The following is an 18735-nucleotide window of genomic DNA, read 5'->3' as shown; positions in this document are numbered from 1 at the left end:
TTACTTTATGTGTATTTCTTATTAATGAAACAAATTCCCCCTTCTATTCCTCTTTATTTTTTAAGCCAAAAATGATCAACCAATATTATGTAAAATATATATGAAAAAAAAAGAAATAAATCAAATGTATATTTCTATAAGAAACTGAAAGAAAGAGAGCGAGTGAGTGCGCGCACACAGACACACCACACCTCCACTACTCACCTCAAAAGAAAAAAGCCCGTGTATAAACAAATTTTGATACACCACCTCCTCCTCCTCCTGCTACTCTTCTTTCTCTGTAGAAAAGATATTTTGTTTAATGCTAAAATAACTCCGTCCAAAAATAAAAAAACAACATCTTTTCGTCTATAAATATTTTCGTTCGTTCTACTCTACTCCACACATCTCTCTGCTCTACTCTACCTTCTGTTTTCTATGTTTCGGTTCACCACCCTAAATCAAAAATAACTAATGGAGGTGAGTTTAAGTTTGGTTTTTATTTTGCTTATTTTTTTTTAATTCAAAAATTGTCTCTCGTCCATTTTCGTTGATTATCTTTCACTTCACGTGTTGTTCTTTTATGCTTGTGTCATTCGTCTCAACGCATTCATTTCAAAAATATTTAAAAAAACTTTTTTGGCCATTCATTTTACCACCACATAAGTTTTAATGGGGTTTACAGTTACACATTTTTATATGAACAAATTTTGAGATTTCAAATCTTTCCTAAATTATGATGCAAATGTTGTTATTTGCATTTATTCGTTGTTATGCACAGTCATTTTTATTAAAATTTCTCTTCGTATTACGGTTTTTGGAGTTTTCACAAATTCTGTAGCTACAATTTCAGCTTAATCTGTGTCAAGCTTTAAACACACAGCTATGTTTCGATAATATGATTGTGGTATATACCAATCCACTTGTCCATACTAAATATGATTTGCTTTATGCTTGACATTCATTTTATTTTCATTCAACGCCATTATTTTATAAAATATTTTAAGAAGACGGTGACGTCTTATATAAGATTGCTCTATAAGATATTAATTTTTCTACCTGTTGGTACTTTAAAGAGAAATTTGACTTCATTTTATTTCATCTACAGCGAGCTTTAAGCTTAAACTGTGTCAGTATTCCTTAAATCAGAGTAGTGGGATTCGGAAGAAAGTACTATATTTCTTTAAAAAGTGTACCATTCCACAATGGTTTAGGTCCTTTTGCCTCCACCCCCAGTAGAAAATATCAACTAACATAGCCTTAGATATCTTTAAAGCCGAATCGTTTAACCTGAATAATAATTAATTAATTAAAATTTTTAGATCCATCTTTGGAAAGATTTGATAACTCAGAATTTGTTTAACATTCTTTACGAAATAATCATTATACTCCTTAGTTCTTGTAATTTGTTTGGCATACATATGGGCAAAATTTTGGTAAACATTTTGGTATCATCATCTTCTACTCCACTCCTCTCATTCGTTTCTATACTTTGTACTAATATGTTAATAATATTAATAATATTTAAGACCAAATCAAGGGTTATTGAAATATCCATATCTATAATAATAAGCTAGTTTAAAGCTTCTAGATATAGTCTAGTTATAATAGTTACCTAAAAGTATGCAATGAATTGGTTGACATAACTGTTGGCAATATGTAATTAGTTATTGTTTCTTGGTTATTTATATTTTATCATTTTTTGTATCATTATTTTAGTTTTTTTAATTTAATTTCCAAATTACTCTCATTGTTAATAATCGGATTTATGTTTTTTAATTCAATAAACTTAGAAAAATTATTTGAAATCATATTATTGTCGATTTTATAGTAATTACATAGGAGGACCGATATAGAACAATTGGGCCATAAATCGAAATGAGAATAGATTACCAAAATCTCTGATACTTTCTTTTCTCTTTAAAACTTTGAACGCCATGCTTTCCGATATCTTTTGTCACTTATTCCTTCAATCCATCGATTCTTGGTTTTATTATCGCCTTCCGTACAGCTCCAAGAGGTTATTTTTGTAATAGGGACATCAATATTTATTCCCTTGAAATAGCCAACTTAAACTTTCTAACTCGATATGTTTAATTATGTCGCCGACTGGCCCGAAAATCTTTGCCCTTGGTCACACTCGATTGGTTTAATTAAAACAATTTCATAAAACCTATGGTTCCTAGGTCGAGTTTCAAAGTAGTGTATTATGATAAAGATGCTGTAGTGGGGAACTCGATCTAAGAACTCCTAAAAGTTACAATGAAACCACTCTAATGTGACCTTCGACTTTCCAAGAATTTTCGCTCACATATTTCGGTTCCATTCATTAAAACGGGTAGTAACAATTTCATGTATTTGTTGTTGTTTTAACAGCATATGATATGTTTATATGTTCGTTTTCCATCTTAATCAGGCCCTATCTCCAGGTCAAGGAGAGATGTTTTTCATGGCTGAAATACTCAGGAAATGTAAGCCAACATTACGCTGAGGGGATTTGCCACCGCCGATAATGTTTATGTTCTGGCCAGGGATTGAAGACCTTCTCAGAGCAAGACGGACCAGTTTACCACTGCACCACGGTTACTGATCTAATATTGAGAACAAAATGTTCTTTATGGAAAATCAGTAACCCTTCAAAAGAAAAAGTAAGGTTTCTAATAAAAGACCACTTGGCGTCCCTTATCAAAAACAGTTGACTTCCTCATAAAAGCTTCTCTCTTATAAACCAATGGACTTTTCCATAGTGTTGAATACACGAACACAAACACATAAGGAACAGGGTGCTCAAGTCGCTGGCCGGTAGCACTTGGGGAACTGACAAAGAAACCTTGTTGACCACCTACAATGCAATAGGCCGGTCTGTGGTAAGCTATGCGGCGCCAGCGTGGTCTGCAAACGTTAGCACTACGCAGTGGAAGAAGATTCAAACCTGCCAGAATGCTGCCCTGAGGACTGCAACAGGATGCCTCCTCATGACACCTGTGGAGAGAGAGGTCCAAAGGTATAAAAGAGAACCTCTAGACCACTGACATGGTTGCGCAGGCAGTACAGAGATACACTGTGAATGCCGTACTTGGAGACCACCCCCCATTCATCGCAGCAGAAGAACTCCAGCTGCGAAGGCAAACACGAGTGGTTTTAGCCCAGTTAAGATCCGGACGATGCAGCCGCCTCAATTTGTATTGGGCCCGATTTGATGTCACGATACCCAACACCTGCCCAGCATGTAGATTGGGACCACACGATACACTGCATTTGTTTAGCTGCCCAGCTAACCCCACTCACCTGTCTCCTGATTCCTTATGACGCAACCAGTCCAGGTTGCAGAATTCTTAAATCTGGATACAGAGGAACCTGATAACTGAAATAATACACGACGAACACATTTGCATTGCTACAAAAACAACAACATAGTGTTGAATCTTATAACATATACTAGCGTTTCTCATTGAAATTCTGCAAGAAGTGTAGTTGTCTCAAGGTCTTGGAATATGGCTTCGATTGGTTGTAACCAAAAAGCTACTGGAGTTAGTTGAGCAGGTTTGGCAGGTGCAGGGTGTTGTGCGAACATGTACCGCATGCTGACCTGCTTGGTTGGGGAAGTCTTATACACCATACGGTGATTACGATGACTCTCACGGTAACATCAGAACAAATACTGCAACGAGAACATGCCATTATGTTTCCGCACTGGAAGAATTTCCGTCTACTAGTGCAGACAGATTGCTGAAGACATGAGAAAGCAATGTTGCAGTTCTCAAGACGGCATTCTTACTTACTTAGCTGACCCATTACAGAACATTTGTTCCATAGGCCGAACTAAGAAAAAATCTCGATTTCTCTCAGTTCGTTGGATAGCTTTTTGGAATACTGCGTCTTTCCATCTCTTTTTCACTTGTTTGCTCCATCGAAGCCTTGGCCTGCCTTTTGGCACTGAACTGCTCGGAGAGGTTCTTTCCTATTTTAACTGAGGACCTAGTATCAGTTAAAGTCATCTTACAAAGTCGAATGAGCTTTGCGGGGATTCCAAATTCAGACATGGTTTAGAATACCTTTGGGAGTAGAGGGCTGTCTAAGGCTGCCTTAAATGTTGTTCCATCACATTTCATTTATGTTCGCGGACCACATTGACGCCGCATAGCTTACCACAGAACAATTTATCGCGTTATATTTAGTCAACAAGGTGTTTTTTGCCTGCAACCCAAATGCTGCCGACTGAGGACGTGAGGACCTTTTTCCTACATCTCAATTTGCCCCAGAAAGCTGTTACACCCAGAATCTAGGGACAATTAGTTGTTGGAATTCTGTAACCATTGACCAGGATATTCAACTTTGTGTCAATATACGCAGTCCATGTGGTGAGCAGAGGTACCGTACACTAAGTGGTGGATATTTGCATATTCCACGCACGGAATTAGGTGGTAAAATTGTTCCAAAAAGTAGTTCAGCATTTTAAAAATTTCTTTAGTGAAGATCGTAAAATCATCCGCATACGACCTAAATCTACGATATCTGTAATGGGATTCTGTAACTAATTTTTTGAGTTACTGACAAAAATCGGTAAAAAGGCAATATTTTCAATGACACGTACCAATAAAAGTTTACAACACTCTTGCTATCGGGAGGACATAGCGACCACTTTATTTTTGGTTGTTTACTTACGGACAATTTTCGTTAATTACCGAAATTATAAGCTTTTTAAATTTACCGATTTTTGTCGGTAACACGAAAAATGGGTTACAGAATTCCACTACTGGACGGGGTGGAATGCAGAAAAGTTAGAGGTTAAGCAGTTTGACGGATATCTCCCAACCTTGGGGAACTCCCTGTCTCACTACACGGGGCTTCGACTTCTTGTACCTGAATTCCACGTACGTTTGGCGTCCAAAGGTGGTTACTTACTTATTTACTTAGCTGGCCCATTACAGAACATTTGTTCTATAGGCCGAACTAAGAAAAGATCTCCAATTCTCTATATTTGTTGCTCTTCATACACTTGTTTGCGCCATCTATTCTTTTGCCTGCCAATTCTGCGTGCACCGCCAAATGGTTCGTATTTATACGCCTTTTTAGCGGGTTCATCATCGCTCATTCTTATGATATGGCCTAGCCAACGCAATCGTTGCATCTCAATACGTTTAACTATATTGATGTCGTTGTATAGCAGATACAGCTCGTGGATCATGCGACGTCGATATTCACCGTCAACGCAGATTGGCCCGTAGATCTTTCGAAGAATTTTTCTCTCAAACACACCAAGCACTGCCTTATCTGTTTTCGCAAGTACCCAGGCTTCGGGACCATACATCAGCACGGGTAGTATCAGTGTTTTGTAAAGCGTTATTTTTGTTTGACGAGATGTGGCTTTGTTTTCAAACTGCTTACTTAAGCCAAAGTAGCATCTGTTAGCCAATACAATTCTTCTTCTTATTTCACAACTGATGTTGTTTGTTGTGTTTATGGCAGTGCCGAGGTAGACGAAGTCTTTAACTACCTCAAATTTGTAGGTACCAACTTCCACAGTTGGTCCGAGCTCTATGGACGCTTTGCGCGTCGACACCATCAATTTGGTCTTTTCGCCGTTTACCGCCAGACCCACTTTCGCAGATTCTGCTTCGATCTTCCTAAAGATATCAGTTACTTCCTTTACTGATCGTCCCATGATGTCTATGTCATCAGCATAGGCAAGTAACATGTGGCTATTGGTGTAAATTGTGCCATTTCTTTTGACATTTGCATCTCGTATTACCTTTTCCAGCAAACTGTTGAATAGGTCACACGAAAGGCTGTCTCCTTGTCTGAAACCTCTTTTGGTACAAAATTCTTCGGAGAGGTTCTTTCCAATTTTAACTGAGGACCTAGTATCAGTTAAAGTCATCTTGCAAAGCCGGATGAGCTTTGCGGGGATACCAAATTCAGACATTGCATGGAATACCTTTGATCGGAGGGGACTGTCGAATGCTGCTTTATAATCGACAAAAAGGTGAAATGTGTCGATCTGCATCTCTTGGGTCTTCTCTAGGATTTGCCGCAGGGTAAATATCTGGTCAATTGTGGACTTGCCAGGTCTAAAGCCACATTGGTAAGGTCCAATTATTTCGTTGACCATTGGCTTTAGTCGTTCGCACAATATCCCTGACACTATCTTATAGGCTATAGGGAGAAGACTTATGTCCCTGTAGTTGGAGCATACAGTCTTATCTCCTTTCTTGTGGACGGGACATAGGATGCTCAGGTTCCAATCGTCGGGTACGCGTTCTTCCTGCCAGATGGTGCTAACTAGCTGATGCATACACCTTATCAGCGCGTCGCCTCCGGTTTTAAACAGCTCGGCTGGTAAGCCATCGGCTCCTGCAGCTTTATTATTCTTCAGCCGGTTGATTGCTGTTTTTACCTCATCTTGGCCGGGTGGTATACATTCTATACCATCTTCTGGGATTGGATCTGTGGTATCATCGTCTTCGCTACTATTGGATACCAACAGTTTGGAAAAATGCTCTTTCCATATCCTTAGCACACTATCTGTATCTGTTACCAGATTACCGTGCTGGTCTCTACAGGAGGATGTGCCTGTACCAAAGCCATCTGTTTGATGTTTCACTCTTTGGTAGAATTTTCGGACTTCATTCTGGCTCCTGTACATCTCGATTTTTTCACACTCCCGCTTTTCCATTTCTCTCTTTTTCTTGCGGAAAAGACGTTTCTCTTCTCTCCTTTTCTCCCGATATCTCTCTCGTGCGCTACGCGTTGCTACTGATTGTAAAGTAGCTCTATATGCCGCATTTTTCTCTTCGGTAGCAGCACGACACTCCTGGTCATACCATGAATTCCTTTGTGGAGGTCTCTGGAATCCAAGTATGGATTTTGCGGCTGTTTGCATGGAGCGGGCAATATTTTTGCCATTGTGTTGTTATGTTATCGGGACAAGGAGTGCTCGCGTAAAGCAATTGGGCTAGTTTAGTGGAATATGCTGTGACTATCTGTTGTGTTTGCAGACTATCGATGTCCAACTTTCGCGTTGTGTCTGTTCGTGCTTTATTTGCAACGTTTAGACGGGTACATACCTTTGCTGCAACAAGGTAGTGGTCCGAATTTGATTACTTGTTCTTTGATCTGGAGACAACCAGGTGTCCTTATGAATATCGAGATGATTAAATCTGGTACTGCTAACTACAATGTTTCTTCAAGTTGCAAAGTCTATCAGCCTCATACCATTGTCAGATGTTTCACTGTGAAGACTGAATTTCCCGACTGTTGGGCCAAAGATATTCTCCTTTCCAATTTTGGCATTAAAATCGCCTAGAATGATTTTAATATCATGGGCAGGGCAACGGTCATATGTTTCTTCTAAGCGCTCGTAAAATATATGTTTGGTCTGTTCGTCCTTTTCTTCAGTGGGAGCATGAGCGCAAATAAAGCTGATGTTGAAGAATTGAGCTTTTATTCGAATTGCAGCAAGTCTTTCATTCACTGGGGTGAAGCTGGATACCAGATGTTTTAGTATCCGACTAACTACGAATCCGCAACCAAACTCATGCTTTACGTCATGGCAGCTATAATAAATTGCGTCACCTTTAGGTGTTGTTGTGACGCCTTTCCCAATCCATCGTATTTCCTGTATGGCAGTAATATCGGCCTTGTACTTTTCAAGTACGTCTGCCAATGCGAAGACTGCACCTTCTCTATAAAGAGTGCGAACATTCCAGGTGCAGATTCGCAGATCATGGTCCTTAAAACGTTTACGGGGTTCGTCAACTTTAGAGGGGTTTGTTTTTCTTTTCTTTCGTTTTTTCATAGTAGGCTGTTTTTTTTCTAGGGGAGGGTTACTAGCCCGACGCCCAAAACCAAGTTTTTAACGTTCTTATGGGTGAACGCGCGGCACATGTTAGCTCACTACCTTTAACGGGTGTTAAAGGCAGTTCCCCAGGTGACACCACGGGGAGGTCAGTGTCCACTTGAGATGAAAGAGGGACCAAGATAAATCCTGGACTTTGCCATGTTATAACCAGTCAGGACCGTTCCTTGGTATCTTCCATCCCCTACGTCACCCAAGTCCATACTTCCTGGAAAATGGTCCCAAAGCTATAAAAACCCTATGGCACCATGTGTAGAGGCTGGAGCGCACGAGAACTCGCGAATGGATCAGCCGAATCGATCCAAATGAATCCCTTTGATTTTGTTGTAACAAATTGTATTCGCTTTCCCCATTACGGCGTTACATGTTTTTTCGAGGACAAGTCTCCTTTTTGCGATAATGGTCCAAAAGCTCTAAAAAACCTTCGGCACCAAATAAACTGGGTAATAGGTAAGATTAGCCTCGAAGGAAGAAACCGATTTTATAAAAAACGTTGTATATCGTATTGTGGAAGTATTGTGAGTTACTTATTTTCTATAGGTCTGAGGCTGAGGGTATATCTCTGTCGGCCAAGCCGACTGACACTTTTTTACTTGTTTCAAAGCCAATAACTCTGTTTCTTTAAGAGGTATATCAAAAGCAAGATGAATGTCTTGAAGCTGAGTCGATGTGGCTATGTGTGTCCGTCGGTCCGTCTGTCCATCTTTTTACTTGTTAATAGGGGCATCAATATTCATTCCCATGACATGAAATGGCCAACGCAATCGTTTTAACTCGATATGATTAATAAAGTCGCCGACTGGCCCGGAAATCTTTCTAAGAACTTCGCTCACATAGTTCGGTTCCATTCACGTATGTGTTGTTGTTTTAACAGCATATACGTGTTCCACATTAACCAGGCCCTATGCGACTGCTTCTGCTTGTAGATATGTTTTTCATGACTGAAATACTCAGGAAATGTAAGCCAACATTACGCTGAGGGGTTTTATCACCGCTGATAATCTTGATGTTCTGGCCAGACATTGAACCGCAGACCTTCTGAGCGCAAGACGGACCTGTCTACAAATAGACCACGGGTACTGATCTAATCTTGAGAACAAAATCTTCTTTATGGAAAATCAGAACAGAAGACCACTTGGTCTTTCCTTATCAAAAAGAGTGGACTTCCTCTTAAAAGCTTCTCCCTTATAAACCAATAGACTTTTTTATAGTGTTGAATCTTATAAAATATCCTAGCGTTTCTCATAGAAATCCTCCAAGAAGTGTATTTGTTTTTGTTATTCTCTATCTCAAGGTCTTGGAGTGTGACTTCGATTGGTTGTAAACACAAAGCTACTGGAGTTAGCTGAGTTAGTAGGTTTGGCAGGAGCAGGGTGTTGTGCGAATCTGTACCGCATGCTGGGCAGATGTTTGCACGGTTTCATCAATCCTTTAGACTCTGCAACAACCAAAACGTACTTTAGCCAGACTGGTTTTTCGTGGCAGCTGACGCTCCTCAGTTGCGATATACACCGGGGATGTTTTCCGAGTACCGCATTCACGCGATAGTTGTTTATGGCATTTGCGACGGCATTTGTGTGAATGCTATTTAAACCTGTTTGATATGTTAGTTGATCTAGGGGTTCTTTCTTGTAACGTTGAACCTCTCTTTTTAGATCATGAAGTTCCCTCCAGACATGCTTTGTTGGGGAAGTGCTACACACCATACGGTGATTACGATGACTCTCACGGTATCATCAGAACAAATACTGCAACAAGAGCATGGCATTATGTTTCCGCACTGGAAGTATTTCCGTCTACTAGTGCAGACAACCTGCTGAAGACATGAGAAAGCACCCTGTTGCAGTTCTCAGGACGGCGTTCTGAGAAGTTTAGATGTTGTTCCATCACATTGCACTTATGTTCGCGGACCACATTGACGCCGCATAGCTTACCACAGGCCATCTTATCGCATTATATTTAGTCAACAAAGTGTTTTTTGACTGCAACCCAAATGCTGCCGACTGAGGACGTGAAGACCTTGTTTCTACATCTCAATTTGCCCCAGATAGCTACTACACCCAGAGTCTAGGGACAATTAGTTGTCGTAATTCTGTAACCACTGACCAGGATATTCAACTCTGTGTCAATATACGCAGTCCATGTGGTGAACAAAGGTACCGTAGACACTAAGTGGTGGATATTTGTATATTCCTCGCACGGAATGGTAAATTTGTTCAAAGAAGGAGTTCATCATTTTAACAAGTAAAAAAGTGTCAGCCGGATTTGCCGACAGATATATACCCTCAGCCAATGTGAAGTGAAACTTTCGCCTACGGACAGATCGAATGTATTTAAGGTCTCTTCAGAATTTTGTGGTCCTTTTTGGACATTTGAACTTGCCGACAAAAATGTGGATTAGGAATTAACTGAACTAAGACAAAATGTTGAACTTAAGTGGGGGAGGTACCCTTAGGGAGGACCGATATGGGCCATTTTAGAAGTTAAACTAAATTTTGACAAAATATTAGGAGATCCAAAGTTTGGACCAAATTGGTTGCCCCATTCAAGTAATATCGTCCTAGCATTTTAGTGAAATTTTTTAAATATTGGGGAGAATTGCCGGAAGTTGTGGACCGGTATTACCTCATGAAAAAACTAAGTTTGGATATAATTTGACGAAGACAAAATGTTGGACCAAATCGGTTATCGTGCTCTCCGACCGCCACATATGGTGCCATAGGGGGTTTTTAAACCCTTCTGGATGTTTGCTCAAGAAGTATGGACTTGCCCCTGAAAAAACAAAAATCAACAAAAAAAAATCAAAGTGATTCGATAGCAGGTCTTAAAGTGAACTTATCCGAAATTTTGTGTGGAAGGTACCAGATGGAGTGGACAAATATAGTCCATATTTGAACCTGATCTATATCTAGTAGATATATTAGGATGTGTAATGTATGGACCAATTCGGCCACTCCCTTCAAGAGTTACCGTATGAACAAATTTTCCGAACATTTTTGAACTTTTGTGGGGGAGGTACCTGAAGGAGTGGACCGATTTGCCTTATCTTCAAACTTAAACTATGTTTGGACAACATATTACTAAGGCCAAATTTTGGACCGAATCGGCAGATCCGTTCGAGAGTTATCTTGCGCTCCAATCATCTCACCCGGTGTCATAGGGGTTTTTTTTGCACCTTTCAGGCTATTTTCTCAGGAAGTATGGACTTGCCCCTGATGAAACTTGCACCGTCGTATGAAGGACAGTGAATACAAGTTGCTAAAACAAAAATCAGAGCGATTCGAGAGATGACCCTAAACTGAACTTTTCCGAAATTTTGTGAGGGAGGTACCCGAAGTAGTGGATCGATTGAGTTTATATTGAAACATTATCTAAGTCTGGTACACATTTTACGATGGGCAAAGTATGGACCAAATCGGTTACTCCGTTCAAGAGTTATCGAGCGCACAAATTTTCCGAACATTTTCGAACTTTTGTGGGGGAGGTACCGGAAGGAGTGGACCGATATGGCCCATCTTCGAACTTAAACTAAGTTTGGGCAAAATATTACGAAAGCCAAAATTTGAATCGAATCGTTTCATCCGTTCGAGAGTTATCGTGCGCTCCAGCCAGCCAGACAGACAGACGGACGGACATTGCTAAATCGACTCCAAATTGTCTGAAACACATTTCGTCCAAACATACTTGGGGTCTAAAACCATTATTTCGATGAGGCACATTTTGCCCTTATGAAAGTGTATATACCCTCGTTAGCATAAATGCTGAGGGTATAAAAATTACATTAGTGAAGATCGTAAAATCATCCGCATACGACCAAACTCAACGACATCTGTAATGGGATTCTGTAACTCATTTTTAAGTTGCCGACAAAAATCGGTAAAATTAAAAGGCAACATTTTCACTGACACGTACCACCAATAAAAGTTTACAACACTCTTGCTATCGGTAGGACTTTTCGACAACTTTAATTTTGGTTGTTAACTTACGGACAATTTTCGTTAATTAGCGAAATTATAAGCATTTTAATTTTAACGATTTTTGTCGGTAACTCGAAAAATGGGTTACAGAGTTCCACTACTGGACTGCGGTGGAATGCAGAAAAGTTAGAAGTTAAACAGTTTGACGGATATCTCCCAACCTTGGGGAACTCCCTGTCTCACTATTCGGGGCTTGGACTTCTTGTTCCTGAACTCCATGTACTACTGGCTTCCAAAGGTTGTAAGATCGTTCGAATGAGTATTTAGCCTTTCAGAACTGACATTAAGGAAGATATCCAACGCCAAGATCGTGCAATCATCCCTATACGTTACGATGGCAATAACGTCTGGAGTGGGTGAAACACTTTCAGAGATATCATATTCCCCATACTGGGGAACTACCTGTTTCACTCTACGGGACTTCGACATTGTCATCTGAACTCCACATACGACTAGCGTCCACACATGTAATTAATTATCCAACGTTTCAACCTTGTCCGGAGGGTAGTCTGTTTGATGTCCTAAACAGCGTGGAGTGGTTGACAGTAACACAACAAATAATTACAAGATAATTCGGCCAGATTATGAAAGAGGACCGAAAAAAGAAGACACGTGTATCGGCGTTTTAAAAGTTTACGTCGGGAAATAACCTAAATAGGCGTGACAAGTTCCGCCCATTTCTACAAAACAAAAAAAAAACATTGTTCCACAACATCCCATACGGGACAAGGGAGACTTCTCTCATATCAATGAGTGCACCCCGATTCATATTTAGCTCAATGATATGGGACCTACTGTTTATCGCCGAGTCCGAACGGCGTGTCTTAAGACACCACTTATGGAGAAGTTTTTCAAGGCTGAAATACTCAGGAAATGTCGCCAACATTACTGAGGGGTATTTTGCCACCGTTGAAAAATGTTCGATGTTGCCTGGCCGGGGAATCGAACCCCCGACCTTCTGCGTGCAAGGCGGGCGTGCATACCATTGCACCACGGTGGCACCCATTTCTACAGGTTTTGTAATATTCGACATCAGATTCCTTGGAATCTTTGCATTTTAGGTATAACGTGCCTTTGGCAATATTACTGACAACAATGCGGGGTATCTTTTTATGGAAAGAATTAAACCTCATACGAGTCACTAAACGGGTCTTTTTGGTCCCTTTTTTCAAAAACGTTTAAAAACTCCTTTAAAATTGATCGTATCAGATCAAAATATTCTACAAAATTATTTGTCATAAAATTTTACTATAGGTTCCCGAATACATCAAAACTCTAAATCGTACCTAAACGCCAGGGATCCGCCAAAAGTAAAATCACATTTTAAGGTTAATGTTGTACTTTATCTGAGTTTATTAAGTTTTGTCCCACAAAACTTCATTCTATATAGAAGACGTCAAAGACAAAAATATTCTTCACCAAATTTCAATATGTGTCGACGAATAAATGAAATATGTATTTACAATATATATCAAGAAAATGTATACTTCAAGTTTGTCAACAAAACACCCAAATATTTTTGAATAAATTTATTTTGTTCTTTTTTCGAGTTGATGCATGAAAGTAACATGAGATTTAGTTCTAGACAAAATGTGTTAAAAGAAGAAATATTCTACACAAAATTTCACTATAAGTCCCAGAACAAACTAAATATCAAAGTAAAATACTTTGTTAAGAAAATAACGTTACAAAATTAGATTTGTTAAACTTTTAGACTCTTAATTAAAATTTATTTCATACTGAGTCAAAATCTTCTAAATTATTTCACTTTTTGGGGATTGTGTCAAAAGAAGAAATGTTCCAAATCAAATTTCATTATGAATCTATGAACAAAAGAAATTTGAAGCTATAATATTTAACATCTCCAGAAGCTTTCGCTTTTTATATTTTTTGGAATGACACTCAGTGGCTTTATATAACGCGGGATCATGGACTCCATCAGCGACATGATGCCTGGTGGTCATCTTGGGGCCGTGTAGTTCACGTTATTGTAGTTATTATGGTCTCTTTGTCTCTCCGCAGATACTCCCGGTTTATCAGTACACCTTTAGATAGTTTTAGTGTCCTTTTTAGTTGATTAACGTAGAATTTGTAGAGCTTTTTGGGTCAGTATGAGCAAGAACTTGCAAAAAAACATTAATGCCTGGTTCGATGGAAATTAGACAATACTCATCGAAACTGAAACTGCAATTATGTGAATATTTTGAACTTTTGTGAGGGAGGTACCCGGAGGGTGTTGCAATTTATGTACTTATGGACTATATTTTACGATGTGCAAAGTTTCGACGAAATCGAGCAATTATCTCAGGAAATATGGATTTGCCACCGAAAAAAATTCCAATAATAATAGAGGCTACAAAGCCAAACCGTTGAAAAAAATTTTAACGATCTAAGGTATATCCCTAAACGTTGCTTGCGTCCATATTCGAACCTCATACCATTTTATCTAAAACAAGTAGGAAAAGCGTTAAGTTCGGTCGGCCCGAACTTTTTATACCCTCCACCACAAATTTCAGCCATTTCGGTGGATTAATGTGACCACAAGCTTCAAAATACCGAAAATCGAAAGGTACTGTTCTATGGGGGCTATATGATGGCGTGGACCTATACCTACGAATTTCTGGAGGAAAGTTGTATACCCCAAACGAAGACTAAATACCAAATTACAGCCATCTCGGTGTGATAATGACGCTAAAACCTTCAAAATACCGAAAATCGGGAGATATCGTCCTATGGGGGCTATATCAAAACGTGGACCTATATAAACATTTTATGGTAGAAATGTTTCTTAGCCTCTGGAAATGCAAAATACAAAGTTACAACCGATTCTGTTGTCAAATGGGACTAATACATTCAAAATATGTTAAAATGAAGCGTACTTTATATGGGGCGTTATATGGGGGTAATACCAAAACGTGGTCCTATATAAATCAACTTTGGTAGGAATGTTTTTTAGTCTCTGGAGACACAAAATACCAAATTACAACCAATTCGGTGGTAAAATGGGACAAATATCTTAAAAATTCCTTAAAACGACGACGCGTCACGCGTCATTTTGTATGGGGGCTATACGAAAGCGTGGACCTACATAGCCCGCTTTCAATACCAAAAGTCCTACGTACATATAATAGATTTTCACAAAATTTCATCCACCTACGTCAATCCGTTCGGACGCTAGAGTGATTTCCACAGACGGACATGGCTATATCGATGTAGAATTGCACGTGACAAACTTAATATACCCCCATCCTATGGTGGAGGGTATAAAAATAAGAATATAATATTTATTTTTCAACATAGCATAGGTTCAATAAAATCTTTATTATTTTATTATTTATATAATAGTGTTTAGTCGTAATTGAGAAATAATTTTTTTAGGTAAGAGCGCTTTAAGACAACTATCACTGTAAAGTAGTAATGCAAAATGACATGTATTATCAATCTATCACCATCCACCAATCCCACCACCATCACATGGACAGCAACTGTAACCATGAATCCATTACAACAAACATCATTCACATTTTACGCACAATATCAACATTCCATTCCAACTAACAAACATTTCCACCCACTCTAATTGATTGGTAATTATTTGGATTTCATTTCGATTTTTTAATTCACTCTTTTTTCCCTTCATACTTTTGAAAAAGTTTTCTGTGTCTGCACTGCTTCTTCTTTGCATTCCTTTTGTTCTCATTATATCTGCAAATAATCACAAAATGAACTAATCCATTTCAAAATTTAATTAAAACTTGATTTGTTGCTTAAAGCTTAAAAATTGAATTAACAAAACTGTTTTTTTTTCTGGCGTAACATAACCTAACTTTTACTACTATTAAACGCTTTGTTTCTATTGTCCCATTCCCAAGAAAATAATATCAAAACTTGTTTCCCCTCTAGTTTAAGCTTATCCACTGACTCAACTAATGTTAAACATAATCAAATTTCTTTAAAATTTTGAAATTTAGATCAAATCCAGGCACACCCACACAACCAAGAAGGCCGGATTTTATTGGTTTGAATCAACAGCAGCAACAACAACTTGCAAATTCCCAAAATCCAACACAATCCTATTATGAATATACAACAAATGTTGGTCCGGGGCCTGGTGGGTCGTCATCGGCGGGTTTGCCACCACAACATCCACAATTACCCACGATACAGCAGCAACAACAAATGCTAATGCAGCAACAACGTGCCATAATGCAACAACAGCAACAAGGTTAGTGAACATAAGCAAAACCAACAGCAACAATCATAGAATTTATGTCAATATTTACCTATCTATCTTTCCAGGGGCTATTAACATTCAACAACAACAACATGCCGCTGCATTGGCCCAGCAGCCATATGGAGGCAGTCCTCAACGCCGTTTTCTATCCGAAGGAGAATTGGTGCGTCAAAGCAGTGGTGCCATGGGACCCACCATGGGTGATTTAGCCTATGCTCGTTCCAATAATACCGTAGATAATATACGGGAATTGGCCGGTAGTCCCCAGAGAGGAGTCTACATGTGGAAAGATCAATCTCCAGGTTTCCAAAATAGCACAGGTGGTGGTGGTATGATGATGCCACCGCCTTCATCAATGGCGGGAGGAGTAGGTTTAGGTATTGGCAGCAGTGCAGGCACTATGCCAACGAGCATGCAGCATCATAGTACAGGCGGGCCTCAATACATAACGGTAACGGGTGGAGCCCAACAGAGTCATCCCTTGATTATGACACATTCTCGCATGCAGCCAGGCGGTGGCGGCGGTGTGGTGCACGACTTCCAACAACAACTCCAGCAGCAACAACAAACGCATGCAGGTGTATTCCATCGTTCAAATCCAACTAGTCCCACAACATTGCCTTCGGCTTCAGCAACAGCTTCCGCACCAGCCTATATGTTACGCTATGGCGGTGGTACTTCAACCGTAACATCACAATCCCAACCACAGCCCATGGCCAGCTATAGTCAAGCACTGGGGTCCGGCGCCAGCACCGGCAGTAGCAGTTCTGGCGGTCCTGCAGCCAGCTATCAACCCAAAATTCATGGTGGAGTCCCCGTCTTTCCACCCAATCCTCCTCCCCCCGGTGGCATGTCATCAAATACACAACCTTCGCCTCAAATCAAACGCAAACAGACTCCCACCCGACCCATGTCCTTTGTTAGAGCACTCGAAATGACAGACTCTATGGAAATGCAAACGCTTGAGCAGCAGCAACAGCAACAACAACACCATCATCAACATCAGCAACAACAACAGCAGCAGCAACAAAATCGTAACAATGGTGCCATTTTGACGGGCCAAGGTGGCGGAGCTGCCCAACACATTATTGGCTCAAGGGCAAATACCACCACGCCCACACCCGACCGTGCCAGTGTCTATGATATGAATTATGAAATTTCTGTATAACCCGTGCTGGTACCGGTCGTTATAGCCCCACCTGCCTCCTCGGCAACGTCGTTGCACAATGTTTATGGCCATAAGAAATTAATGGCCTCCAATAGCATTGGTAGTGGCAGCGGCGGTGTAACTTTTATGGCTGGTGGTGGTCCAATGACCAAAAAACCACTTATCATCAACAACATGAATAGCACCAGTGAGAGTAGCAGCAGTAGTAGCGGAAACAGTGGCAGTGGTGTCGGCGTTAGTGGTGGTAATGTTATTGTTGGTGTTGGCGTTGGTGTTGCCGCTGCTGCAGCAACATCCATACCAGAGGAGCCGGCTGCCTATGCTTCTGTGGCTGTGGTAAATGTCAACGCTACAAATGGTACAAGTAGCCATAGTGTAAGACAACCAAACAAAAGAAAATTTTCCACTTTTTTCTAAAACAAAACAATGGAAAGAAATTTAATGTCTCCCCCACAACACAAAACGTACCCCCGCACACACATCTATCTCCTATTGGATAAGCAAGTAAATTCATCCTTTTTCTTTTTGGTTTTTACTCTCTTTTTGGGGTTAAGAAAAAAGAAATAAAGATGGGCAAAATTTATGTGTGTGCATGTAAATCTGGTTTAGTACCCATATTTCTGAATTAAGACTTCATCTGTTGCCTGTTGCCCTGCCTTCCACCCACCCACCCTCTTCCCTTCTACTGTTCGTTCTTATACTATGTCGCTTCGATACTGCTCTCCAGAGAAAACAAACAAACCGAAACAAAAAAACTACAACTAAAAAAACCATTTAACCTCCCAAAAGAAAAACAATTGTTGTATATATATTTAAACAAATATTATTTTTTTAATGTTTTTTTATTAAGTTTAATAAATTATAGCAATTTTTTTTAATTTATAGAACAAAACAACAACAAACTAAAGCAAACCTCCCCCTAATATACAATCATATGAAAGTAAAAAAAAGTAAAGTAAATTGTATTTAAATACTTATTAATCCTCTTCTACTTAAAAGAAAAGAAAAAAACAAACTAAATTAGAAACAAAAACACACTAACCAACACCCTAGTTGTCCCCCCCACCAAAGCATTATCCTCCCCTTACTTATTTATTATCATGGGTTAAATGTTGTTTTCATTTTAACACATTAGAGAAAAAATGAGTGATGGTATTGTGAATTTGTTATTGCTGTTGTTAGAGGAATTTTTGATATAAAGTTCAACACGGATATATATGGATTACATATTCCTTGTATTTTATTGATTTTGCATGATTCAAAATAAACAAGTTTTAAATATCCCTACATTATGTCAATAAGTTTTACAGTTGCGGATGCAAAATTGCAAAAAAAAACTTCGATTTTAAAAATTCAGTTTGCATGAATTCGAAAAATTACCCATTAGCATTCCTTAATTAAAAATGTGTGTCACACATTCTTTTTTTTTTAATTTATCCTCAAAATCTTTTTAAGCAAGTAGGAGTTTTTTCAGAAAAAAAAAAAAATAAATTAGAAATGCTTAGACTCACACTTCTTC

At 39.3% G+C, this 18735-nt stretch overlaps 1 protein-coding gene across 32 annotated transcripts in view; it reads left to right on the top strand.

Moving 5' to 3' along the window:
• The window catches only part of Zdhhc8 (zinc finger DHHC-type containing 8), a 296396-nt gene extending 277974 nt beyond the window's left edge, over positions 1-18422 (top strand). For 15 of the 32 annotated variants that reach the window (XM_073975899.1, XM_073975889.1, XM_073975898.1 and 12 more), the window contains exons 10-11: positions 15786-16039; positions 16114-18422. In XM_073975899.1, coding sequence (XP_073832000.1) covers positions 15786-16039; positions 16114-17216 — 1357 coding nt within the window. In that variant the 3' untranslated portion in view covers positions 17217-18422. Of the gene's footprint in view, positions 1-65; positions 460-15785; positions 16040-16113 lie in introns of those variants that run through there. The other 17 variants (XR_012411647.1, XR_012411649.1, XR_012411655.1 and 14 more) reach the window with 4 other exon arrangements.
• Positions 18423-18735: the final 313 nt, after the last annotated feature.

The sequence above is a fragment of the Musca autumnalis genome, unplaced genomic scaffold (genome assembly GCF_047663935.1).
Source record: "Musca autumnalis isolate F117 unplaced genomic scaffold, ASM4766393v1 scaffold_3, whole genome shotgun sequence".
In the NCBI taxonomy this organism is placed as follows: Eukaryota; Metazoa; Arthropoda; class Insecta; order Diptera; family Muscidae; genus Musca; species Musca autumnalis.
This window is presented reverse-complemented; position numbering and strand designations above follow the sequence as displayed.